General features: G+C 32.7%; 1 protein-coding gene across 2 annotated transcripts; it reads left to right on the plus strand.

The window, feature by feature from the left end:
• The first annotated feature begins 1283 nt into the window (after positions 1–1283).
• Positions 1284–27292, plus strand: LOC124357011 (palmitoyltransferase AKR1). 2 transcript variants are annotated; one of them, XM_046808381.1, is made up of 12 exons: positions 1284–1425; positions 7790–7980; positions 8838–8952; positions 9120–9245; positions 10014–10179; positions 11173–11306; positions 11695–11840; positions 13706–13802; positions 13937–14089; positions 15026–15198; positions 16355–16520; positions 26814–27292. In XM_046808381.1, exons 1-12 carry the CDS (start codon positions 1333–1335, stop codon positions 27003–27005), a joined length of 1752 nt encoding a protein of 583 aa, XP_046664337.1. In that variant the 5' UTR covers positions 1284–1332; the 3' UTR covers positions 27006–27292. The 2 variants fall into 2 exon arrangements, with proteins under 2 accessions (XP_046664337.1, XP_046664338.1); XM_046808382.1 differs by lacking the exon at positions 1284–1425 and adding an exon at positions 7277–7429.
• Positions 27293–27419: the final 127 nt, after the last annotated feature.

Consider the following 27419-nt stretch of genomic DNA (forward strand, 5'->3'; position numbering starts at 1 on the left):
CCAGGAATATGATTCTTTTCATTACTTGGTTTGATAGACTCCTCAGACCTCATACAGACTCTTGGCCCTTAAAGTGGTGCAATTGGGTTGGTTAATTTTTGTTCGATTCCATAATTCCACTTCCCCTTAACATAACTTTGCTTAAGACTGAAAAATATTAACACATTTTTTCACTCTACAAGGTTAATTTAAAGTAGGAATTTTAGAATTTTGTTCATCAAATATAAGAATGTTTTTTTTTAAAGTAGGTATGTATATTAAATTGACTGCATGTTTTTGAAATTACACTTAATTAAAATTATTCTTGCATTAAAATGTTACTTTCGAAAATTACAATTACATTTTTTTATTATACTTTATTATATTTTTATTAAAAAATGTTATTTCCATTCATTTTATATATATATAATAAATCCGGGTTCGAGTCCCGCGGAGGAAGTACTTTTTGTGATTCAATGTTTATTGAAATTAAATTAAATTAGGCTATTGCCACTTATACAAATTTAATGAATATAAATACAAGTCATTTGACAGGTATTTGGTCTTCCGATCATGTGTTAGTTTGCTTATTTAAGCCAATGAATTATACTTAAATAGTTCGTTGATTTAAACACATATGTGAAAGAAAAGGCCAAGTACAAAATAATTGAATGGTAAAAAGTAAGGGCTCTGTGGTGTAATGGTAGCACATTCACCCAGCAAGTGAGAGATCCGGTTTGGCAAGTGAGAGATCCGGTTTGAGTCCCCGAGCAAGTACTTTTTGTGATTCAATGTTTATTGAAATTACATTAAATTAGGCTATTGCCACTTATACAAATTTAATGAATATATATTACTATAATAATTTTATTTCATACCCTAATCCTTAGCCATTTTTCTGTGGATGTGTCACATAATGCCTCCAAATAATACTACCAAATGCCTACAGTGTCTTGTTGAATGGCAAAAATTTGTCTATTTTCTTGATAAAATGTTTATTAAGGGGTGTCAGGTGAGTAAAAATAAAAAAATTCCAGATTATTCTTTTTTAATATTCCCGAATTATTACTGTGTATTTTACTGAAAACTTCAATCATTTATGACCATTACTTTTTTAGTTATAAATTTTTGAAGTTGCGCTTGCTCAACAAGTTTCGCATGTTCACTCAACTCCCAACAGTTGTATTCTTAGTTGCTATAGTTACTTGATTTATCATTTGGTTGCCTTTACCTGTAATATTCCCAGCTGTTTTAATTTGACATTTGTTTACTGAACTGTATCTGTTGCATTTCATATTGTGATTTGTTTACCAACAAGTATTGAATTATTTTTACAGTTCTTTTAGTTCAAAAATGCCTAGAGCAGTCGGTAAAGTATTCAAGAAGCGTAAAAAAGTGTTTATTGGTACACCAAAATGTCGTGTAGTTAGACTAGAAGAAGTGGAGGTCAGTATAAACAACTCGACTTGTGAAGTTAGTCGTAGGCCCAGCATGTAATTGTGAACCTAGTATTTCTAGCCCTGCGTTTTTTGTGTTTTCCGGAAGTTAACATTTTTAAGCTTTAATGTACCTTTTCTCAGGAACCACATGAGATATCTGAATGATTTTAATTTTGTTTTAGCTCATTGTCCTCTTTAATTTGTATGGAGAATATGTTTTTCAACTATTTTATTTTATTTTTTAGAGAATTAAAAAACTAATTTACATAACACTAAAAAGTCAATTTTAAAGAAAAATCATAAAACTACCGATATTAACTTAAACAGTAAACCATCCATGTAAATTATAGAGAAAGGAGTAGGCTTTAATTTAAAACAAAAATTAGAATTATGGTATTTGTACTTATTTCAAAAAGGTACATCAAAGACAGTCAATTTAACATTGTAAGGATAGGGACACCCGACTCCACGTTATAACTAAAAACTTTTTAAAATAATAAAAAATATCATAACACCTGAACTCGAACACTTGAGATGCAGGAAATATTTAGAAAATACGTATTTAAAAAAAATAGATAAATAAAGAAAAAGGAATAAATAATACCAATTAAAATAATGCTGTTTAACATGCAAATTTATCCAATCTCAGTATATTATTATACAACACTGTATTATCAGTCGAGTTCTTTTTTGGTTACTTCACAAAAATCAAGGACATAAATAAAACACTCCACTTTAGATTAAAGTGTGCTTTTCCCTCAAAACATATATGTATAGATAAACTTTCCATTTCTTTTGTTATGCCTTACTGACAGAATTTGTATAAGTGTTTACATTTTTTTCAACTTTAAAATACTAGATTAGAACATGGATAACGTTTTATTACAGATATAGAATTGTTCTCTTCAGGGTATAATATAAGTAAAATATCATAATTCTAAGGAATACAAGTTAGACAGACAAATGAATATCTGTGTTTATCTGTGGAGAAGCAGATAAATAATGGCTGAGATATTTTTCTATACAGGTAATTCTCAGATGGGACACTCTTATTGTATTGAAGACAATAAAGTTGCATGTAAAATTTATAATTCTGTTGGTATGCTTCATTGACGACAACAGAAGAAATACAAGTGGTAAAATATATTTGTGAATTAAATAATTGACTACATTCCACTCTATAAAAGCAATCTTTTATGTAAGTCTGTCAAAAAAATTGGAACTCAAATCTAATGAAAACGCAGAACTAAGCAATTTATAATTCAGTTCAGTGGTTCTTTGCTGTATCCCCAGCAGACACAAATTTAAACCTTTTGTAAAATTGAAATAGGTAGGAGATAGGGACAGAGAGATTTAATACTGTTGACTTGTATTAATGCTGGTTAACATTCCGAAGCAGAGCTGCGGACGATCTTACCTTGCAACCCATCCAGGAACAGGATTCAATACGATTATGATAAGTGAGCAGTACCGTGAAAGGGAAGGTGCTAGTTCCGGGATACCCTTGGCATCTCTGCACTCTGAATGTTGAGCGCAAATGTGATTACTACGAGTTATGGTACCTGAAGGGGCTTCGTCTGGGTGTGACGACGTGGACCTCCTCGTCAGCTGCTATTTAACGCTCAAAGAAATCATGGTCGATTTTTCAGGACAAGCTGGCCATTCTGGAGGATGTACTTGCTGCCGACGATTTTAATGCAAAGGCAATCGAATTGTGAATGCAAGTGACGGACACTAGAAGTTGCCACATTCTGGAGATGGCTGTACGGGTTGGTCTAGTCGTCGTGAATAGGGAGACATTCCCATATTCCGGCGGCCAGAATACGGCTTTACCATGCCGAATATAACTTTAGTGCTAATTAACCTCTATCAAACAACCAAGGACTGTAGGATGATTTAGACATTTACTGGCTCTGTTGACCAGTATGTTTCCTTCAGTGTCTTATCAAGGAATCAGGTCCCCCGGTCTGGATAACCTTCCCCCGACCTCAAGTTTGAAACGTCCTCAGGTTCAGTGAAAACACTGAGGGAGATTATCGCAGGAGAACAGAAGTTACCCTGGATGTGACGAGGGTGCCAGCGACACGGTAAACTCGAGGATCTATCCACAGTTGCTGCTAAGTATGATATACTACTGCTGATTGCAAGAAGGCATCTTCAAAACTCGATGTAGACCAACACCTCTCTTTTATAAGTGAAGGAAAGGGAGATACCGAAACCTCGTCGGCCTACAGACCTATCTGTATGCTCATCACGGCAGGGAAGCTCCTCGAGCGGCTGTTGAAGCCTAGGCTCGTCGAAGCGATCAAGGAGGTCGGTGGCTTTCCCAACCGTCAACATGGTTTACAGGTAGGCCGCTCCACGATCCAGTCGTGGTGATAGGTCAGGTTTTAGACGCTTTCCTTGTGTGGGACTCACAGCACGCGCCGTCTGGTCTTATTTGCCATATTGGATATGCGAAACATGTTCAACTCAGCTAGGTGAGCTGATATGCTGACTATACCTTGCAGGACGACTTTCACGTCCCTGCCAACTTACTGAGGAGGCTTAAAAGCTCAGGTATAGATGATTGACCTACATGATAGCCTGTGGGTCCCACTAGAGGGAGATCACAGGAAGGATTGCGTAGGACTCGAGCTTCCTGAAATCGGGTGAACCGGGAGATCACTGAGACAAAGAGCGCTCGTTTATACCAACTCACGTTCATGGACCAGATCTCTATAGCGACTGGTGAACAATATCGGCTGACCGGTGGCGAGTAAGCGGCGGCTGTTCATGTTGGTCACGTACAATGTGCTTTGATTTAGCATAACACAGATTTATTGTTATTTCGCTTTACCTTGCATGTATCGAGCATCAAATCACTTAAAATCCCCTAAAAGCATCATAGTAATGAATAATATACATTTTAAATAGAAAAGCAATTGGTGAAAGGACAGTTTGTAACTGGAACATGGACGAGAGACGTCTTGGAAACAGAAGAAGCCATTTTTTATGGATAAGAGACTTTTTATTTCTAAATTAATTAAATCTGAGAACTGATTATGTTTATAGCAATGATCTCATAAATACTAGGCCCACTACAAAACTAAATGTTCAGTTTAACCAAAATATCAACAGAATGCAACGAATAAAAAGAATTTTGAATCGCGTACATGACAGCAAAACTATTTTGACAAGCGACATTTGGAATTGATGGCTCTGCAGGCAAGTTGTAATAAGGACATTTTGGTTTGAAGATTAAATGCGACGCCATAATGGGTATTCTAGTAAAAGAGACACTTTTAAAATAAGAAACCTTTAAAATTTAATTTTAGCACATAAAACGTACGTTCATGAACTAAAACACGTTGTTTTCAGTAGAGAAATACGCTAAGAAACAATTAGAATAAAAATCTCAACTTAGAAAATAAGGAATAAAAAACATTTATTTAGTTTTGGGCGCCTCACTCACTTCTTCAAGGAAAGAAACGACTTGATAGCAATACTAGACAAGTTTGAAGTTGAACACACAAAAGTCCAACGTCTTCAGTGCTGCGTATGGTTATCTGTGAAAACGCTAATGGCCTTACTCCTATACCGTAGACGAAGATTCTCAGCACGAAGACACTCCATAATGACTGACTTCTGCTTACGACTTAGACTGAACGACTGTGAGATAAAACTCCATAGGGACCGCCAGTTCCCTGCATTGCCTTACCCCCAAAATTCCAACACCTGTGTCAATTTTTTGTTTTAGAGCCGTCTGTAAGCAATTCATACTCTGCTGGTGGAAAAGGTTTCTTTCCTTCCGACCAGTCCTTCCTAGAAGGTATAATAATCCTAAAGGGTTTGTCGAATTAAAATCTTCGAGGCATCTCATTAGAGATCATGTGCAAAGCATTTCCCTGAATCAGGATGCTAATTTTGCAACCCCTCTTTGTAACCAGGTCAACCAAAGTCCCGCCTGCTGAAGACAGTAGGCACTCTGTAATGCACACATATGATAGGTGGGTCGCGGGGACAATAGCCAAGGTTTTTGTATTGGTTAGATGTGCATGAATGTTGGGTCTGTCGTTTGGTGGCCAAAAATCGCGGTAGCTAGTCTGAGTAGCATCCAAAGGATAACCATATGGAAGATATAGTGATAAAATCATCTGTGTTTGTTCAGTACCAGCTCCAATCAGCCTGACGTTGGAGAGACCCCTGAATAAAATTCAAGAACAGGAATGCTGTTCGCCTTGTTGTTTACAACAATATAAGCTCTGGCATTATTAACATGGGCGCTAACAATTTTTAACCCTGGAATGGTAAGATATGATATTTTACCCTTAAAAATCCTCGTGTATCAGGATTTGTATCAGGAAAGGGCTCTTGTATCAGAGCCACGTAAAATTCTTCTGCAAAAAAGCGTCTGTGGAACACAACTGAAGCATCTGTACTGTGCTGCAAATAAACCTGAAAGACCTTGACCCTGAAGGAGTTGATCTAACCTAATGAGAAATTTTATTCGAAGTCTTTTTAAGAATTATCTAGTAATTAAATATTAATTCCAACAAGATAACAGTATTACGTAGCGAACATTAAACGTAGCCATATTTGAAATTATGAATCTTTAACCCCATGACTTGAGAATACACATTAGTATCTCAGAATAAAATAACATTCCGTTGAACTCACTTATTCGAGCAATTATTGTTATTCGAGTGAAGTGAGTCTGAACTTTCATACTGTTATATAGTTTAAAACAGAGTAATTAATGGTATTTTTACAGATAAAAGAGTGTGACGTAACGGGATTTTCGGAAGGGTTGAAAGGCAATCTGATAAGTTATATACCCTATGGATAATCTTCTTAATATTTAATATGAAATCATAATTGGAAATGTATACATACGCACAAAAGATCAACTGCAGCAAACATCTAAATTGCGAATCAATTATCTTGCCTAAAAGAATGAAGAGTTACCGTGTATCAAATATGTTTCAGGTGGTTAAAGCAACTACGCAATGTTATAGCGTGGAATATTCCTTCCAATATAGGTTTTCTTCACTTTTGGTTGGGATCGTAATTTATTAGTAAGTCAGTGAAACCATATTAGTAATGTTGTTTTTTTATAGGATATGAAAACTTATCTGTATCATGTAATATTCCACTTTCTATTTAAAATTCAAGTATAAAATCAACTAAACTAAGTACATTAAAAATTAATAATTTAAATATTTAAACAAATATCTAATTTTAAATACTAATTTAAAATTTTCTTATCTGGATCTGCCATCCAGTTACGTCAGTTATATCACTCACGTAGGAATTTGAGGCATGACTAGATGATATTGATTCGTAGAAATGTGACAGAGGGATGCCAACCGCCAAAGAATAATATATTAAATGAAAATTAAAATCCTCAAATTATATTTCATTGATCACTTCCACTTTGCAGATAGATGGTCTTCATGGCCAAAACTCAATGTCAGTTGTAAGTATTTTTATTGGTAGTCTTTTAACGTGTGCAGGTGAAATTTAACATGCTTACACTAAAACAGAGAAAACTATTGTGTGTGTGTTAGTTTAAAATTATTACATTGTGCGTGCATATTAAATTTGTAGTTACTAGTAAAATCTCTCAGTTACACAAGTTATTTGTTTATGTTCATTAGAACAACAAGATCGTATGTGAAACGCAGTATTAAAACTTATTAAGAGTCAGTCAATATCTTATTAATTATGCTTCTTTTTTGTTTACAAGCAGACACCAGCTTCTAAATCAGAGATGATAATAGATAGGGAACGAATGGCGGGAATGGCAAACCACATGATACAACTGAGAATCAGCTGATTGCAAAGTTGCAGACGACGCGACGCAAGCGCGCGCGCGTCGGTTGTCTTTTCAAACACTGACGTATTGATTGAGCTCTGCAGTAAACCTTGACAACAGTGCATTTTTTTAAAATTAACTACAACTTCATTGAACGTTCTTTACTGTTTTATCTCTCACAGGCCCAAATACTACAAAAATTACGTTATCCAAGGTAATTTTAGTTCAAGCAATGTTGATTAGTTTTAATTAAGGCTCGTTGATCTTGTGATTGTCATTGTCTCAGGCCTAGTATAGGGCAGTAGTTTATTTACGTTTTAATGTCAATCGTACTAATTAAAATATGAACTATTATTTTAATAAACTAGAGGACTCTGTTACGTTTAGTTTATATTGGACTATCACTTGTTATCACTAAATTAACCTACATAAAACTAGCCTATTAATTGCTTTAAAATAGTACAAGTAATGACATGTTTGTACCTCTTATCACTGTCTGTCTAAGTCAATCATATCTCCACAATAACCTACACCTGTAATCCTTCAACATTTGTTATTGCTTGATTTACTATAGGTATTTCCGAGCCCGGGGACGGGACAAACAGTCTGGGGACTAGACTCGGGCACGGGTCAGTCGTGCAGCATGGTTTCTGCGACAGTGGTCACAGAACACAAGGATAGCAACATACTCTCCTGCTCTGAAAGTACTGATTTCAACAACGTCGGTCACAACAGCAAGTCTGTCTTCGATCTGGTTAGGAATGGGTAAGGTAGCAAGGATTAGGCTGTCAGTAAATTAGTTTAAACCCTACGTGTTTGGAATCAATTTTGGAATAAGAGTATGTTGACGTAGATGGTGGACTCAGATGTCTTTGCATATGTAAATCTTTCGATTTCTAGGTACTGTACATACATTACTCTGAAGAGTCAAATATAGTTTTAATAGAATATCAGCATGTGTACACCTCTATGGGGTGAAAAAGTTAATTTAATAATCACATGTTTTTCTATTAAGGCTTTTATATTAAACCTAAAAATATTAATAATCAATTGTTTCTAAGTTAACTGAGTTTGATTTTTATAGTAGTATTTCTAAAATTCCAAGTGGTTAAACACTTAGAACACAGCATGCTTTTCTAGCAATATACATTTCAGAATTACTTTAAGTTAAAAATCCAAAGTTTATTAAAGAAAACAAATTTTCAATACGATAATTTTAAAACAAACATTTTGGAAGTGTTAGGTATGAGTTCCTGAAAAGTTGGTTTGTGTAAAACAAGATCTCTGTGAAGCGGTCTTATGTTTATTGATACAGGGAACAATATTTTTTTCAGATATGTGAACTCTTTTCAGTCAGGTTATCAATATATATGTTTAATACAAGTTAGGCATATTTGTTGAATAAATTAGGATGTGGCAAAGGGTAAACTCACTCAATACATTTTTTACAATACAAACCACAGGACGACTCACAATTTAACATTTTAATATTTATTTATTACCCACCACAGCCAATGTGTTAAAATCATGCTATTGGTTGTTTCCTTAAATTGTTGTTCCAGTAGTTTCTCATCATTGCGATTTACCTATAACATTTGTGTGACACTTGTTAATTTCATCAGGACTGTCTCGGATATTGAGTGTTTGGTGGAGAAGATTGGAGCTGACTCGCTGAGCACTAGAGATGAGTGGGGATACACTCCCGCTCACTGGGCAGCTCTAGATGGCAATGTTGAGGTAGATACACTCATCTTAATATTAATTCATAGTTTTTAAATGTTTTGTAAACAGTTTTCAATCAGTAATGAAATGAGCAATATTGACTAAGAACCGATAAAGTGCGACGTGATAAACACATCGTAATTATTTACTTGTGTAAAACAATAGAAGTATAAATGATGCAGGTGATGCGCTACTTGGTGGAGAGGGCAGCTCCAGTAGATCTATCTTGCCTGGGCACCCAAGGACCTCGTCCTATCCACTGGGCTTGTCGAAAGGGACACACTGCTGTTGTACAGGTGTTGTTACAGGTAAGAAAAGAGACTTATGGAAAAGCTGAATTATTGAAAGAAATCTACTTATAATCAACTATCTGTTTCTATTTTTTATACTTTCAATAAGTGTAGCTATTATAAACTTTCTATTTTCAGAGTAAAGGTTTGAAATGAAAAAATAATTTTCTCAATAATCTCCACATCCAGCTGAATAACAAGATAATGTTAGTCCATGTTTTCATTACTGATATTTTTGTAATAAAAACAATTAAACAAGCATTTAACACTTTCACCGTGGCACAAGTCAAGTTAAGAAAGTCAGGATAGTAGCTATATGTATCCACAGCTGTCAACTTGTTAAATTTATAAAAACAAAGAGCACAACTTGATTGTTTATTAAAAGCCCAAAAAAAACTATTGCTTTAAGTCTCATTAAAGTGAAATGTTAATTGGTTATGTTATAATGCCGGTTGGGGTGGCTTTGTTATTAGAACATTGTAATGATAAAACAATAGAGTTCTCGTTTTAGTGCCATCACTGATTTGATTTTGCCACTGGCTAATGCTGTTGGGATAGGCATGACGTAAACAAAAATAATAAATAATTGGTGTAAATTTTGTATACTGTATGTAAATTGTTAACAAAAATAGGGTTCGCCATTCCATCCATACGATATAGCAAATTTTAAAATACAAAAAACTTAAAATATTGACTCATCCTAATTTGTTAAATTATTGTATTTATTCCTTTGTAGTATAATGCAATTTTGAGAAAACGTAGTGTATGTTGTTTCTTCTAACTCAGGCAGGAGTGGCAGTGAACGCTGCAGACTTCAAGGGCCTCACTCCTCTGATGACAGCCTGCATGTTTGGACGAGCAGCTACTGCAACTTTCCTGCTGGGGATGGGAGCCTTGAACCATCTGACAGACATCAACGGAGACACTGCACTTCACTGGGCTGCTTATAAAGGTAACATTAGCATAACAGAAATATTGGTTTCTGAAGTCAATAAGAATTGTTGGTACATTTTGTCTGACATTAAATCTAATGAAATACAACAAACCTAAATACTTGCTAACTAAAACTATTATTACTACTACTACTTATTACTTTTTGTGGAGTTCAAAGACCACAAATTGGGATTACTGTGATATTTTTGAGACCTTTTTCTGTTATAATGTTAATTCCTCTCTAGATAATATTAACAATTATAATAAAACATAAAGACGTACCCTTGACATAATTTTAGTTTTTAATTATTTATTCTTATTTGTGTGTAATATTGTTTTTTTTAGGTAAGAATTAAATAAAAAAATTGTAAAATAGAATTCCCATCATATACATTAAAATATAACTGTCAATTCTCTAAAATAAGATAAAAATAGAGATTCGTACAGTAAAATTTTGTTAGCAAAATTACTAACTAATATTTTGATTGAAAGTTTGTCTTTTTCTAAAAAGTTCAGCTCTTTGTACTTTGGTATTAAAACTTGTAATATCAGAAAACTACAAGATGGTTTAATTATATTTTCTGTACACTTTTCTTGTGCATCTCTAGTACTAAGTGGATTTTTGTTTGTTTTTAGAACTAATCAAATCATTATAGTGAAAACCACGTTCAATTTGATATTAATTTATTAATGTATCAGTCTTTTACTCAACTAAGTTTTAACAGATAATTCTCTTTATATTTTAAAATAATGTATAGGAGGTGTATTTTCGGAAAAAAAATACAATGTAAAACAAAATTTTTAGGTGTATAAATAATTTTTCAGCAAAATGTTTCTTAAAGTTGATTAGTAAATACATAACAAAGATATTCGTTGTTAAATTTTAAAAGCCTTTTTAAAAACAGCATATATATTTACGTACATAGTGAAAGCTAAGCAGAACAAATGAAACTATTTTCTATACAACATTTTATTGAGTATAAAGCTAAACTTGGATCTTTTTTGTTCTTAGGTCATCCAGATTTGATTCGTTTATTGATGAATTCAGGCGTAGACCTTCAAAAAGCGGACAACTTCGGCTCTACCCCTCTTCATCTTGCCTGTCTCTCAGGAAACGTAGCCTGTGTAAAACTGCTTTGTGAAAAGGTATATGTTGAATTTGGATAACATTAACATTTCTCCAAAAAAGCCATGTGATGGAATAAAATGAACATTTGTATCAGTTATGTATGATTTTTCCATACCCCTTATATGGCCATCACTCGTACATCTTCTATTGGTCTTACTGCCCAACAATATCAGTGTTGGCTGCCAGAGAATTATTGATACATCTTTCATCACTAGCTGTATAATACACTATAGTAGAACTAAAAATTTATAACTAATTTTTATCTATTATAGTAGTTCAACCAAAAGAAACAGATTTTATTTTGGAGACGGATTTGTTTCTTATATTGATTGTTCACATGCAGTTGTGTTTAATATAAAGAAAGTAATTAACTTGTATGCTCCATTTCAATTTTACCATTTCCAGAGTAAAATAGAACTAGAACCCCGAGACAAGAATGGGAAGACTCCTCTACTGTTAGCCAAGAGCCATCGTCATGACGATATCGTGCAGGTGTTAGAAAGTCAGAAGAAGAAGAGAGATCGGTGGATGCCTCCCATTTCCGAAACTTGGTCAGTAATACTTTTTTGGGGAAAAATAATAGGCTATTTTGGAAAGTGAGAGTTTTAGAGTAAAGAGATATTACAAATGTCACTGAAAATTTCACCACATATACAGCCTACAAGGGGGTACTAACAGGTTTCTGGAATAATATATTGTGCAACAGAGTTTGCATGATACATATTTATTCATATAGGCAGATATAATGCAATTCCTAGGACTATGTAGTAGATACATAGTTTGCATCATTGTTATGATGGATTTAAGAGATTTCCTTGCTACTTTGACAACAAATTATCTTTTCACCCATCTCTTTTTGTGAAAACAAAAAGAAATTTCACACAGCATGAGTGAGGACTGGCAAGATACAGGCCTGAGGCAAGAGGTTTCTATATTAAGTATCTAAATAAATTTTGGGTGATTGTGAGAGCAGTTTAAACTGTGCAGCAACTCTTCTTCCTCCCATAATTTCAAACAACATTTATTAGTCCAAATTCCAGTATACATGTCAACTCACTAATAAAAATGTAATGGTCAATTACATTAGACTACTTCCAATGCCATTTTTCCAAAGCTGTAATCAAAACAAAACCTACTGTGGTAAAAATTAAGATTTATTGTGATCATGACAACCCCTCCCTTTAAACCAATCTACAACTCAGAAAAGCTGTGTAATGTTTATTGATAATGACTTGGGAACTTCTATAACTCTGTAGATATTCACATAGCCATTGCTGGTAAAGTTACTTTACTTATATTTGTGATTAGTTATTTTTATTATTTAATAAATTTTGAGTGCAACCACTTAATTCATATTTCACTGAATTTGATACTGCCATATCATGGTCAGTGTTGGCTCCTTCTTTTGCAACAAATATTAGCTAAAAATATTAGTGTTACCTAAAAATAGGGCAAACACAAAAATATACTGTCTAAGTGGTAAAAGCAAGCATAAATCATATTTAATTCCTATTTGTTATGTATTGAACATTTAAGTAAGACATAAAGTTTTACATTGTTGATCTGGGACATTTTGTATATGGCAAAGTAAGAAATCCTCTGTACTAAATTTTCTGTTTCATATATTTTATTCTAACTCTATGGGCATAGGAATACTGGGTAAACGTAAATTATTGACAATGTTCATGAGCTCAACTGGATTTAAAGCATCAATCTTATTCTACTTTGATAATCTATTTGTCTACAGTCAACTCATTCAATACTACTTCTAGCATAAGTTGCATTAAAATGATTTTGAATCCATACAAACATTTAATCCAAATGGATAATTGTTGTAGATACTTGTGAAACTTTGATAAAACAAAATTTTTGACGAGCAGAGCATATACTTATCATGAAGGAAAAGAAACCATATTCATGCATAGTCTTTTATAAAAACATACTGTAATTTAACCTTCATATAATTTATATACTTTAGTGCTATACATCTATAAAGTATATAAGTGTTACAATACAGAAACACTACATTTCAAGGATTGAGATCTGCCCTCTTCTTCAGTTGTAAAATCCTAAAATACAAGTTAAAGCTTGCAAAAACGTAAATACACAATAGTCAAAGTTGGCAACAAAAAAGTTTTACATTATAAACATATTTGAACCTGGACTCACATCAGAAGTACAATTTATTGAAAATCATTAGAACATACGTATGTTAATAAAATAAGCATACAATACAGCTTACTACTTTGTTTGACGAAATAGGTGTGCTATCGGAGATTAATGTTATATTTGATTATTTTTCTGGTAATACATAGTTGGAAACAGATTTAAAGTTTCACATATTGGGTTATTAAGATTCTTGTATATAAAAACACTTGAATTAACTTTATAAGTAATTAGATTTTTGTTTTGGCAGGGCTCTGTTGTTTGGTGGTGCTGGAAATTCCAAAGGTCCCCTTCTTCTGTTTATGTGCTCAGTGCTGCTGTGGGGATATCCTATGTATCTCTTCAGGGTTTGTAATATATTTGTGTTACCTTTAGTACATCACACAGTTAAATGATATTATTATAAGATATCATATAAAATATGTCTTTAATAACAACAAACTTTACTGTAAAAATGTTACAAATAAATAATGTTGAACAGTGTGTACCGATAACATGGAACAACCTACGAGGTTCACACTACTGCTTCATCTATTGGAACCTGCTTATGTGGTTGAGTTGGGGCATTGCCAACCGTCGTGACCCAGGTTACATACAGCTCAATTCCGATAACTACTACAGAGCCATCAAACACGTGAGTTGCAATTTATCACAATTAACTTATTTTAATCCTCACATGTATTATGAGAAATGTTGCAATCAAAGTTTTTGTCCTCCATCGCAACTCTAGTTCTTAAAACTGATTATAAAATGTGTGAGAATGTTAACTGAACGTCAGAACATCTGCAGCTCTATTATGAATGGTTATAGCAATCGAATGCCACTGTGCGCTGTACAAAGGCAAATTTGACGGTATTTTACACATGGCGAAGAATGACAGTGCAATTCTTGACATCTATGTGCAAGCTCTTTGGTTCTACGTCGAATTGTTTGTTAGATGTAAACGTACATCTGAACATTTTATACAGTTACTGTAGGATAGCTTTGATTGGGATATCCAACTAAAGCTCTTTTCTTATTGGAAATTATATTTTAATTTAAACAAACTCTCCAATAATATAAGTTTTTATTTTTGTGAGGCCTTTCGTACTCAATGAGAACATCTTCGGACCCACACAACTGAATACAAGTAATAATAACATAAATAATTTTGTACTAAATAAAAACATACGTTATTAAAAATACAAAGAGATAATATTCTATGACAGCATATATGTATATATAAAAAATAAAGTTGATATTTAGTTAGATCAAATAAAGTAACGGTGAATTTTGAAAAGGCTCAGGTTCGTTGTTTACGAGATAATTTTGGTTCTTTTTTATAAAAATTGTTTCATATAACAAAAATAAAAACTTATATTATTGGAAAGTTTGTTTAAATTAATATATTTTATGTTTTGTTTTCTTAAAATTGTTTATGTCTAAAAGTTATCTTTAAAATATCGGTATTCATTTAAATTTGCACACTAGGTGATAGTAAAGAAATTTATATCCTGCGCTCTAAGGTTTAAAACTCTTGTGGTATGTTTTTATCGTACAAACGAATGACATAGATAATGTTTTTGGGCAGATTCCTTACTACGACAAGTGGAAGCGTCGAGACGTGGTGCTGTCACGCCTCTGTCACTCCTGCCGCTGTCTGCGACCACTCAGAGCCAAACACTGTCGCATCTGCAATCGCTGTGTCGCCTACTTCGACCACCACTGCCCTTTCATCTACAACTGTGTTGGAGTCAGGAACAGGTTAGTATGGATTGTTATAAATAAATGTCAATTTATTCCATATTCTCAACTTTGTGACAACATCAGCATAGTTCCTACCTTCCAGTTTGACTGGAGGGTTTTAAAGTGGAGATATAGAGAACCTGTATTAAGCACTATTGTATGTACTAAGACTAAAGACTAATAAATATATTGAATCTTGAATCTGCTACAGTCTAGCTTCTACTGATCACCATATTAACTTTACGGATGCTCTTAGAATTTTTAATTGGAGCTGTCTGCTCATTTTGATCCGTTATATTAGATGACTTAATATTGCATATGAGAGGAAATTTTCTCTTGATTCACACCTTCAGTAATATAATAATATTCGATTTGTGGTTGCATGATCTGTCCTTTAATTTGTCAGCCACACTACTCTAAAGAAGAGTAGATGATTGAGATATTTTGTCTTCATTAGGCAACTATATTTAATTTAAAATTCTTGTTCATTTAACCTATCCCAATTTAAAAAAAGGTTTATTGATCCAAAATACATGTTTTGTTTAATATAAGATGAAATATAAGAGTATTTTTATATTGCCTAATAATGCAATATTTCTACCAATTAAAGTTAATAAAATAATTTTCAATATAACTACCTATTTAAAAATGAAAAATTTGAAAATTAACAAATAAATAAAACTTAGATCCTGATATGCATGTGTTTAGGTGATTTTCTTTGTTATGAAATAAAGTATATCTCTCTAAGATTTTAGGTTGACTATTAGTATAAACTCTGTTTTGAAAAGGAAACAATCAACAAATCGGAAAGCTTAAGGTTTGATTTATTAGATGTGTTAATAAAGATAAAAATATTCATATAATTACTATACTGATATTTTCATTTACAAATTATTCATAATATTTTGTGACAAGAGTTTTTATAGGACAGGAATAGCAATCTTACGTCTATGAAATTGGAAGGAGGGTCCCCTTTCTATTCATATAGATACAATAAAATATTCCTAAATAAATAAATCCATGTGAAAAAGAAAAGGATCAACCTTCCAATCTGGTAAAGGTAAGCCTGCTCTTCCTATCCTATTAACAGTCTTATCCTGGTTTATGTCCTCTTTAATTTATAAAAACCTAGTAGTTTTTTATGTATTGCTTCCTAACTTTGGAAAATGTACAGGATGTGGTTTTTCCTGTTTGTGATGAGTGTTGCCATCAATTGTACATTCACTATCTACTTTGCGTGCTACTGCATCGCTATAGAGGGGTTCGGTCTACTCTACCTGCTTGGGTTGCTGGAGGCAGTAGTCTTCTGCTGCTTCGGCTGGATCCTCACCTGCACTTCGGTAATTTAGTATAGTACAACTTTAGCCACTTCTTTGTGTGGTAATGCTTTAGAAGGGAACCTCTAATGTTGTCAACTTTTTAATAATTACAGACAATTGAGAGTATTTTTTCTATTTATAACGCACATTACACCACCTCAATTTTAGTTTGGTTTCTAAAAACTAATTATTTCCACAGTTATAACTAATAATTTATTTAATTTCTAATACAATGCTTAAAACTATTGCAAAAATACTCCAGGTATTTTTTGTTTAACTCTTTTTCCAAAGTATGTAAATCCTACATCTAAGAAGTAATTATTAAATTATTACCAATGTGTCTTTAAACACGTTTATATTTTTTGAATATGATAACATATTTTTATCTTTATGATTTTGATCTATGTTGTTTATCTGATAATAATAAATATTTTTAATACTTTTTACCGCCTTCTCCATATCAGATTAAAAAAGTAAGGTTTCTTTGATGGTTGTGTTAATTGGGTTGAATCTTACCTTAATGGACGTCAGCAGTGTGTGAAGGAGGGGAATAAATGTCAGACTGGAAACCAGTTATGCGGGGGGTCCCAAAAGGCTCTGTACTTGTGCCCCTGTTATTCTCATTTTATATAAACAATGTCACTTGAATTTTCATCTTAACGCCGACTGTTTGCAAATACACGTTCACGTTACACCAAACAAGCTAGCCACATTGTTTTGTGGTGTAGAACTTTCAACATTCTGGGTTATTAATAATGAGAGCAATTAGCTGATATGGGCTCAGTGTTTCATAATATCTCCAGAAAACTAGTTGTAATTATTATATCAATTTACTGTTAATTTGTTTTTAAGTTATGGAAAAATCATACTTTCAAACTCTTGTTGTGTTCTTGAGATGAACTTGTGTTGTAACATCCATACATTTGGTTTGGGTTCTACAGAATCTTTTAATAATATTACCAGCTCAGTGTAACTTTTATCAAGAGGATTTTCAGGTGTCAAATATCATGTTGATGTAGTTGAGGTGAAAATGCATGAAAAATGTGTAAACTTTTAATTTAGGATAGATTCATCAGATATAAGATGCAGGAAAACTTCTACCCTTCTTTTGAAGTGTGTACAGTTTTATCTTGCTGAATAGGTGTAAAGTTCAAACTAGCTACGTAAGATAAATGTGGATTAGAATTTTTCTCTCTACCATTTGAAAACTTACTAGGTACTAATTTACCTTGTAACAAAGGTAAACCTGGTTGTGACATGTCATTTAGTGTAGTTTTTAGGTGTAGTTTAAGTTCATCCTCAATAGAACATCTGTAATTTATTTCATCATCTATTTTGATCTCATGTGTTTAATTAATCAATTTCAATCACGTATCTTCTGATATTGATCCCAATATTTTTCTATTATTTCAATGTTTGCCTTAACCTCATTTGTGCTTAGAGTACCCTCCAACATTTGTTTTTCTTTTGTAAATTGTCCTTTGGTAGTTCTTCGTTTATGAGTTAGTCATTATTATCATTAGTTTTGCTTGTCGCCTTTTTATTATCTTAATTGAAAGTTTACATAAAACATACTAAAATGAAAATGAAATGAAATGAAAATGAAAACATATCTTTATTAAAGAGGCAGAGTTAGGGCTATCAAGCACTCTCTACTACTCAACCTCATATCGTATACAGTAAATTTACAAAAGTTTAATACAGTTGCAGTAAGTTATTAACATATACTTAAATAGGAACTAACAAAATTGCTTGACCTATACAAAGGAAAACATGCTGGCTCCCAAGCGGAAGTCAAGGTAATAGAACCATGTGCCAAAAGACATACTAAAGAGGACAAATGAAGCAGAATACTTAATACTCTCTGATAACTAAGGCACTTGATGCCTATTTGTTTCACTCGAAAGCAGTATGACAATGTAAGAATAACAGGCAAAGAAGAACAGAGTTACACTCAGTTGTGTGCCTGGCCATGAAGGCAGTCATGGAAACGAAAAGGCAGATACCCTCGCCAAAATAGATACAGAATACCTTATGGTAGGGCCTGAGTCAGGCTGTGTCCTGATTGTTGTGTGCTGTGCTGTGCTGAAGCTCCCTTTTCAGTGTGATTTTTTATATGTTTTGTGTGTCGTGAGTACATTTTAATTTAAGACAAGTAATTTGATACTCTAACATTTTTACTTAATATATAGACTTAACTTGGATCTCAAAAAATAATTAACTATCAAAGATTTTATTTTTGACCAAGCAATTAACCTATAAACTAGTTTGAGTGATTTGGTTTTCACTAACAAGGTTAAACCAAGCTTTCTAATGCAAAAGTGTGGAACATTTTGATATTTTTAATTAATTAACGTAATAAAAAAATTAGCCACAGATTTTTATTGTATTGTATTGTATCTTGAGATACTCTATTTGAGAGACAAGTTTTTGACAAAGGGACCTGTTCAGTCCTGTTGGTTGACAACTGATACAAGTGACTATTTGGCAAACATTCTCTTATCGGCAGTGTAGCTCACTGACATAGTCCTAGACATCTGGAGTGAAAGACCTGAGTTCAAATCTCATTGAGGGATTATACTTTTTGCCTTATAAATTTTTGTGATAATATATTTATTTTATTATTATTATTATATTTCCATAAATAAATAAATATATACATTTTACTTTCTTATTACTATATTAAACTTGAATTTTATTTTTGTTAGACATGAAAGTAATGAAAGAAAAGGAAGTCAAATATCCATGTGGAAATTGTGGCAAAAACGTTAGTGGCAATTGTCGAGCTGTCCTTTGTAGAGATAAATGTTTGAAGTGGTACCATCTTAAATGCACTACACTTTCTCTTAAGGAATTTAAACATAAAACAAAGTGAACACTGAATGGTCTTGTAATAAATGTAGTATGAAGCAGTTATTAAATGGTGGACAAGAGACTCAATGTGAAATATTAGAAACAAATAATCCAATTGTAATTGATGAAAGTGAGAGTTTGTTGTTAAGTGAAAACAGTGAAAAACAGATACTAATAAATGCAAATAAAGAATTGCGGGAAGAACTGGAAAATGTAAATATTATGTTAAGAACACTAAATGAAGAGGTAAGCCAGGCAAATAAAGAAATCATAACTTTAAGGAATCAAAAAGTCCAACTAGAAACAATTGTACTGCAGAAAGAGGAAGAAATCATTAAACTTGATATGAAAATGAATGAGTTCAAAAGCAAATGTGAGGAAAACTACTTTTTGGTTGGAAAAAAGAAAAATGAACGTTACAGTTTACCAAATATATCTAGTTTAAAACCTAATACTCAAGTAAGTCATCTAAAAACTATTCAAACCAAACTCTACTCATCAGCAGTTAGTGAAGGAAGTAAATTTAATCATTTGAACATCCCCCATAATCCAAACAAAAACAAAGACGATGGAAGTTTTCTTTCAGAAAATCGTTTTTATCTCTTGACACCACCGGACGAAGATGCCCAAAGTAGCTCAAACTCTGTGGCAGCTGAAGAAGAATACGTTTCTGACAAGAAAATTTTGATTTGTGCAGACAGTCATGGTAAGGATTTATCTTGGCATATTAACAAATGCAAAAAACCAACCTTTAAAAATTATCAGCCTGTTGGTTTTGTTAAACCTGGAGGCCGTACCAAACAGGTTTTAAATGAGAAGAATGTAAAACAAGAATTAACGGATAAAGAAGACATCCTGATTGTTGTTTGTGGTTCCAATGATGTTGCCAGAAACGAAGCACATGAAGTATTGGACAGTATAAAAAGTACTTTTGACCTTTGTACTGATAACAAAGTGATTTTAGTGGATTTACCTCAAAGATATGACTTACCGGACTGGTCATGTGTGAATAAAGAAATTAAGAAAACTAATTTGAAACTAAAAGCTTTAAGTGACCATTATGATAATGTGAGTTTTTTAGAAGCAAGTACAGCTGGGAGATACATGCATACTGCACATGGTATGCATTTTAATTCAGTAGGAAAGACATGGTTGGCAATGAAGATATGGGAGACCCTGAGACACATCACCGGAGAATCGATGTCACCTCGATCCAGGGCTACAAAACCCAATTGGACTAATGTTCTCTCCATGCCAGCGGGAAACTTCACATTGTCAGAAGAGGGGTTGAAGACATAAGACTTTGCAATAACATACACCAATTTTCTGATAGCATTACAATTTTTCATATAAATATTCAGTGTCTTAGAAATAAGGTTAATGAATTAGATATATTTTTAAATGAAGGTAAATATGATATAATTTGCCTTAATGAACATTGGCTTGCTCCTCTGGAGGTGGATCTCTACTTGCCTAATGGGTATAATTTGGCAGCCAATTATTGTAGAAAAAATTTAGGACATGGGGGAGTATCTATATATGTTAGTAATAGTTTTGTATATGATTATGAACCAATAAATGTAGAGCAATTTAGTCTTGAAAAGATGTTTGAAGTAGCATCAGTTGTTTTCCCCAGTATAAAACTAATTGTTATCACAGTTTATAGAACACCAGATTCAATTATAGAAGTGTTCAATGATGCTCTAAATAATCTGATTCTCTTTTTGAATAAATGTAACAAATTTAAGAGTTGTAATCTGGTTATAACTGGTGACATTAATTTGGATATTCGTTTTACAGATAAAAAAATAATTAATTTTCAGAATATGTTAAGATCTCATAACCTGTATTGTTTAAACAAAAACCCAACTCGATTAAATGCCTGTCTTGATAACATTATTACAAACAAACATAATGACGAATATTCATGTGAAATAATTCAGCCACATCTCTCCGATCATTTAGGATTAAAACTTAATATTAAATTGAAAATCAATACCGGAAATTATAAAAATAATTGCAAGGACCAAACAACAGTAAGTACTTTTAGACCTTTGAATAATTATTCTGTAAATAGTTTTATAAGTAGGTTAAGCAGATTAGATTGGCTTGGTGAACTGTCAAAGTTTTGTTCTGTTGAACAGGCTTTTCAATTTTTCTTGGAGGCTGTCTCTGATCTTTATAACCAATTCTGTCCTATAAAAAATAAAAAACAATCAAAACCTAGAGATTTTCGGTCTGTTAAAAACTGGTACACTCCAAAATTAAAACATATAAAAAATCTACTTTTACTTTATTTTGACAAATCTAAAACCAACACAGTGTACAAAGGAGCTTATGCTAGATTAAAAAAATGTATAGGTATGAAATTAGAATAGCAAAGTTGAGAGCCAATGATAATTTTATAACTACTTCTGACAACAAGTGTAAGGCAGCTTGGAAGGTCATAAATTCAGAAATGGGGAGGGAGAGCAGCAACAAAAATCATAGTTTTCCTTTCTCCGCTGAAAATTTTAACGATTACTTTGTAAATATTTGTAATGATATTATACCAAATTCAAACCCAGCCAATATTGTAAATGTAAACAAAATGCTAGAAACAACACATGTTAACATTGTAAATAATTTTAAATGGAATGATGTAACTGTACTTGATGTAGAAAGATGTATTAAAAAACTCAGTAGTTCAAAGTCCGAAGATTTTTATGGTTTATCAAACTTTGTATTAAAGCAATGTTACAGTGTTTTGCTATGTCCTCTGGCCTATTTGATAAACTGGATGTTTTTTGAGGGTATCTATCCTAAGTGTCTGAAAATTACCATTACAATACCTGTTTTTAAGAAAGGAGATATTTACTCTCAAAGTAATTATCGTCCAATATCACTAGTCCCAGTTATGTCAAAAGTTGTAGAAGCTATAATTAAGGAACAACTCAATAAGTACTTTGAAATAAATAGATTTCTATCATCAAGTCAATATGGTTTTAGGAAAGGTCTTTCTACCATCAATGCTATAGAAAATATAGTGTCCTATGTATTTCAAGGATTCGAAGAAAAAAATTATACTCATGCAACCTTGTTGGACCTAAGTAAAGCGTTTGACATTGTGTCTCACGATATTCTTATGACAAAACTTGAATTTTACGGTATTGTGCAAAATGAGCTAAATCTATTAAGGTCGTACTTGATGGATAGATATCAAATGGTTAAAACTGGTGAACAACAATCAAGCCTGCAAAAAGTATTAAACGGGGTTCCCCAGGGCTCAGTACTTGGGCCATTTCTTTTTATTATTTTTACTAATGACCTCCCAAGTTTCTTATCCAGTAATTGTGCTTTATATGCTGATGACACAACATTGTTAAATGCAGGAAAAGATCTTAATATATTACTCGAAGACAGTGAAACCACATTTAAAAAGTCTTGCATATGGCTTGAAAATAATAAATTATTACTTAATAAAAATAAGACTGAAAGAATTGTTTTTGGGCTTAAAAACACTGAAAATAGATCTGTTAAACTCCTAGGAATAAATCTAGACTGCAAGCTTAGTTGGAATGAACATACAAATCAATTGTGTAAAAAATTGGCTAAAGTTCTCTTCTTATTAAGGAAACTAAAAACATGTACCAGTAGGGAACTTATTTTAAATGCTTACTACTCTTTTTTTCACTGTCACCTATTATACGGTACAACTCTTTGGGGAAACTCCTCTGGGGCTCAACAGGTTTTTATATGGCAAAAGAAGGCGATTAGATGTATAGTGGGAATTGGGGACACTGAATCATGTAGACCGCATTTTATTGATCTGAGTATTCTAACGTTACCCTGTGTGTTCATGTTTCAATCAATTATGTATGTTAAAGACCATTATGCAGAATTTAATTTACGAAGCAGTAAACATGTATATAACACCAGAAATAAAAACCTTATTGATGAAGAATTTGTACGTCTAAGTAAGACAAAAAGTAATTACATACATATTGGCATAAAGCTTTTTAACAAATTACCTCTAAATGTAAAGTCTTTGTCTGTAAATAGTTTTAAATTAGTTCTTAAGAAATGGTTTTTAAAAAAAGCTTTTTATAGTTTAGACGAATTCTACAATGTTTCATTAGATGACATAATATTTTAGGTGTAATATTTATATATCATAATTTATTCTCATATTTTGTAATTTTGTATTATTTGTTGTATTTATTGATTGTTAATTTTATTAATTGTTATGTTTGTTAATTGTTATATTTGTTCATTGTTATATATTGTTAATTGTTATATTTAGATTAAGACTTAAGACACATTGACAAACAACAAGCTATCTTACATCAAATTTTCACTGAAGTCAAATGTCTGCTATTTTATTTGTATCATTGTGCTACCATTTAATTGACTAATGTGACAAAGCCTATTGTAACATATGTTATTTAACGGCAATAAACGAATTGAATTGAATTGAATTGTGGAGTAGCTTTCTACTAAGGCAAAGCTTTCATAAAAGATTGAGAAAAGAGGATCAGATCCTAACTGGAGTATGGCTTCAGGTCTAAGGCAATCTAAAATGTTTATCTCTCTTTATGTTAAAGGGTGGACAGCCAGCTCTCCTAGAACAAAGGAAGGAGGATATAAGACTGATATTAAGGATTTTAACAGTACATGGCTCTCTTAGAAAACATCCTATGAAGATGGGTCTCAGTCAGACTGATGAGTGGATACTCTGTCTAGAAGCAGAAGAATCTGTGGAACATATATGGCTTAACTGTCCTGCCATATCAAAAAGTAGGAAAACATTCCAGGGGCGTATCTTCTCAGCCCCAGGGTCATCAGAGAACAGGAGCCCTCTAATTTTATTGGCTTTGAGTTCGAGAATTTTCAGTTTGTTTTGATAATGTATTAGTCCACAACTGTTAAGTTTAAGTTTCAGTGTGATGTAAAGATTTAACATTCACGAGTTACCAATTATCATTGCTTGCGTTTTGTTTTATTTAGTTTCACTCCTGTTGTATTGCCCAAATGTTAATGGCTTTATTATATAAGCCGAGTAGTAAGCTAATTCTCAAGTTTGCATAGTTAAACATGGAAATAAAAATCAGGATTTTTTTAACATAACCTTTTTATTTCCGTAAGATTATACTCAACAGTAACAATAGTTATAATAAAAATTTATAAAACTTGTTGGATTTTATAAGTCTCTCTTATAATTACAAAAGACTACCTTTAGCTTACTCAAGTAGTGATTGTATTGACTTTGGGAAAAATCGTCAATTACTTGATCAAAACATTGATGGTTGTGTCTGATTCAGTGCAAAGCACTGCCCCACAAACATAGCAAATCTAAATATTGTAAACATTTGATAACGGCTTCTTAGCTAGCAATTACTTTTTTAATCTGCAATTGCTGGTCAAAAGCCCTCAATAGAAATTGTCAAATATGTAAAAACAACTTACTGTTATGGCTTTTTCTTGCACAATGCTGGAGGCGAGTGGGCTGCACTTAATCGTTGTGGCACTATCCTCATAATCTGGCTGTTTGCGTGTTTCATGAGCAGGTACACAAAAACCATGCTCATGTAGGTTTTTGGTAAATTAACAAAATATGTGAAATGAAACCGTGTTTAAAAATTAAAGTTTTGAATAGTAGTTTACAAAATTACATGCCCAAGGTAATGATTTCAAGAGCTGCATAATGTAACCAATGCCGAATTTATTGAGCCATGTGGTCAAGAATAAAAGTTAAGATGGTAATAAAAATGTTATACTTGTAATTGTTTTATAGCCATTTAATCGGATTACAAGTTTCTGAGTTACAACTTTTCCAAGTTGCAGTTTGATTGGAAAGTACCAAAAACAAATACCTTATTTAATTGTTATAGAAATAAAAATTATAAGTTATTATTTTTTATTTACTTGCTTTATATTTCTAAATACAGAAATAAACAAACTATATTTTAATGTAACTCCTTTTATTGTAAATTTACTAATTAGTTAATGGTCTATGTTCAAACTAGGGTATCTATACTTTTTGACCGAGAGTAGTAGAGCAGTGCGACTGTGGCAGATTCCTTCTAGAACAATATCTGTTGATATACACAAACATATGTACGTTGTGGTGTGTCGCCTTCATTCAGACAACTTTATAATGGCATGACTCAGAGTAATACAACATAATGCATTGTAATTATTTTATTGCATTGTAAATATTTTATTATGATTACATAAAACAAATTAAAATTTTGCCACTCCCAAGAATCTTGCCTGTCTGAGCATGAGCACAGCATAGTACGTGCCTTAATATAGGCCTGATTATAGCCATGGAAAAATCCAGATAATGAACTGGTCCAAAAGGCAAAGTAGCACAAAGTTGTTTTTTATATACAGTATATAACACAAAACAGAGGGAAAATACAATAAAATACAATTTTTTTGCCATTCACGAATGAAGTTGAACCCAGAGGGGAGAAGTGGCAAGAGAGGTGTTTCTGGGCTGTACTCCATAGGTGGAACAAGTTGACTCCCGTGTGAAGTGACTCCCAAGGTCAAGTGGGAATTTGAGCTGTCAGACATGAACAAACACACACACAACAAACTCAAATTACCATAGAGTTCATTGTACACAACAGGTTTGGCACTGGCCAAGGAGCAGGGATATTTACCTTTTGAATACACTGATTTATATATTAGATATAGAGAGCAATATACTCTAGTGAAGACAACCATGTGTTTGAATGTATACATGCCTTTGTAAACACGTTAAAACATTATACTATATGATTTTACCAGAGACTAATACAAAATAAACTGTTCTGTCCCATTCGAATCATAGTAATTGTAATTGGCTAAGCGTAGTGAAGCACTTGAGGAGATGGAAAAGTTTATTTCTCTGTCTGTCTGTTCCATGATATATCAAAATGAACTGATCTACAGACTGGAAATTTTGCACAAAACTTCATTTCTCAAGGGATTTAGCTTAAAGTTAGCAATAATTTTTATATTGGTGTTATGGATAACCATGATGGGAACAAGGAAATTGCATAACAAATAAATTTGTAAACAAACAGTAGAATAATGACTTTAATATATGACATAGGAGCCTAACCATATGCAGATATCTCGAGAAAGATTTAGTTGCTACAATTTGTCCTCTCTCTACCAGAGGGATGTAAATATGTATTTTGTGTATGATTAACTGTGTTCATAACATATCTCAAGAATGAAATGTGCTATAAAGTTGTGATTTTGTATGCAACCTCGGCGAAGCCTGTTACGCGAAGTTGCCAAAGAGAAACAATATTATTCCCCTATGATGTTGCCTCTTACGACGACAGTACACACACACACACATACAACATAAATTCTGCAATTATGTTAAAACGTTTGTTTAAACAAAACAATGAATTCTATAATTTTTTCTGACACCAAATTATTTATTGTATTTTTCAAACATAACTTCTGTCTTATCAACAGGTATTGCATGCGTGTATGAACCTAACAACCAACGAGATGTTCAACTACAAACGATATCCCTACCTACGTGACAAGAGAGGGAAATATCTTAACCCCTTCTCTAGAGGCCCTCTTCTCAACCTCCTTGAGTTTTTCGTGTGCACTCCAAGCGCTAGTGAAGAGCACCATCTTCTCATCGATGACAACGCCTAACACTATCTATCTGGACAAGCGAACTTCTGACGTTCTCCTAGTCTTGTCTTATTATTTTTTTATAATAAGTAATAATTACTGACTCCAAACTATTCTGCCTTTATTCAGTCTACATTTTTTCCAGAGTTGTATCTCTATAGTTGTATCACTTTAACATGATTTTATTTGATACCAATTTTACAATGCATAATATACCTAATTTCAGTAGCTGACACTACAACTCTTTCAAAAATCAATGAAAATTATTGCTTTGTAAAAGTGGTATTCAAATATAATGAGTATTTTTAGCTGGGAATTAAAAGTTATTTCCTTAAGTTTCACACATTATAAAAGCGAATCCAAAAAAAGTTATATCAACAAAAATTATTAATAGCATATTGATTCATGTACCGTATTATAAGATTTTGACAATGG

Source organism: Homalodisca vitripennis, chromosome 3 (assembly GCF_021130785.1).
Source record: "Homalodisca vitripennis isolate AUS2020 chromosome 3, UT_GWSS_2.1, whole genome shotgun sequence".
Classification (NCBI taxonomy): Eukaryota; Metazoa; Arthropoda; class Insecta; order Hemiptera; family Cicadellidae; genus Homalodisca; species Homalodisca vitripennis.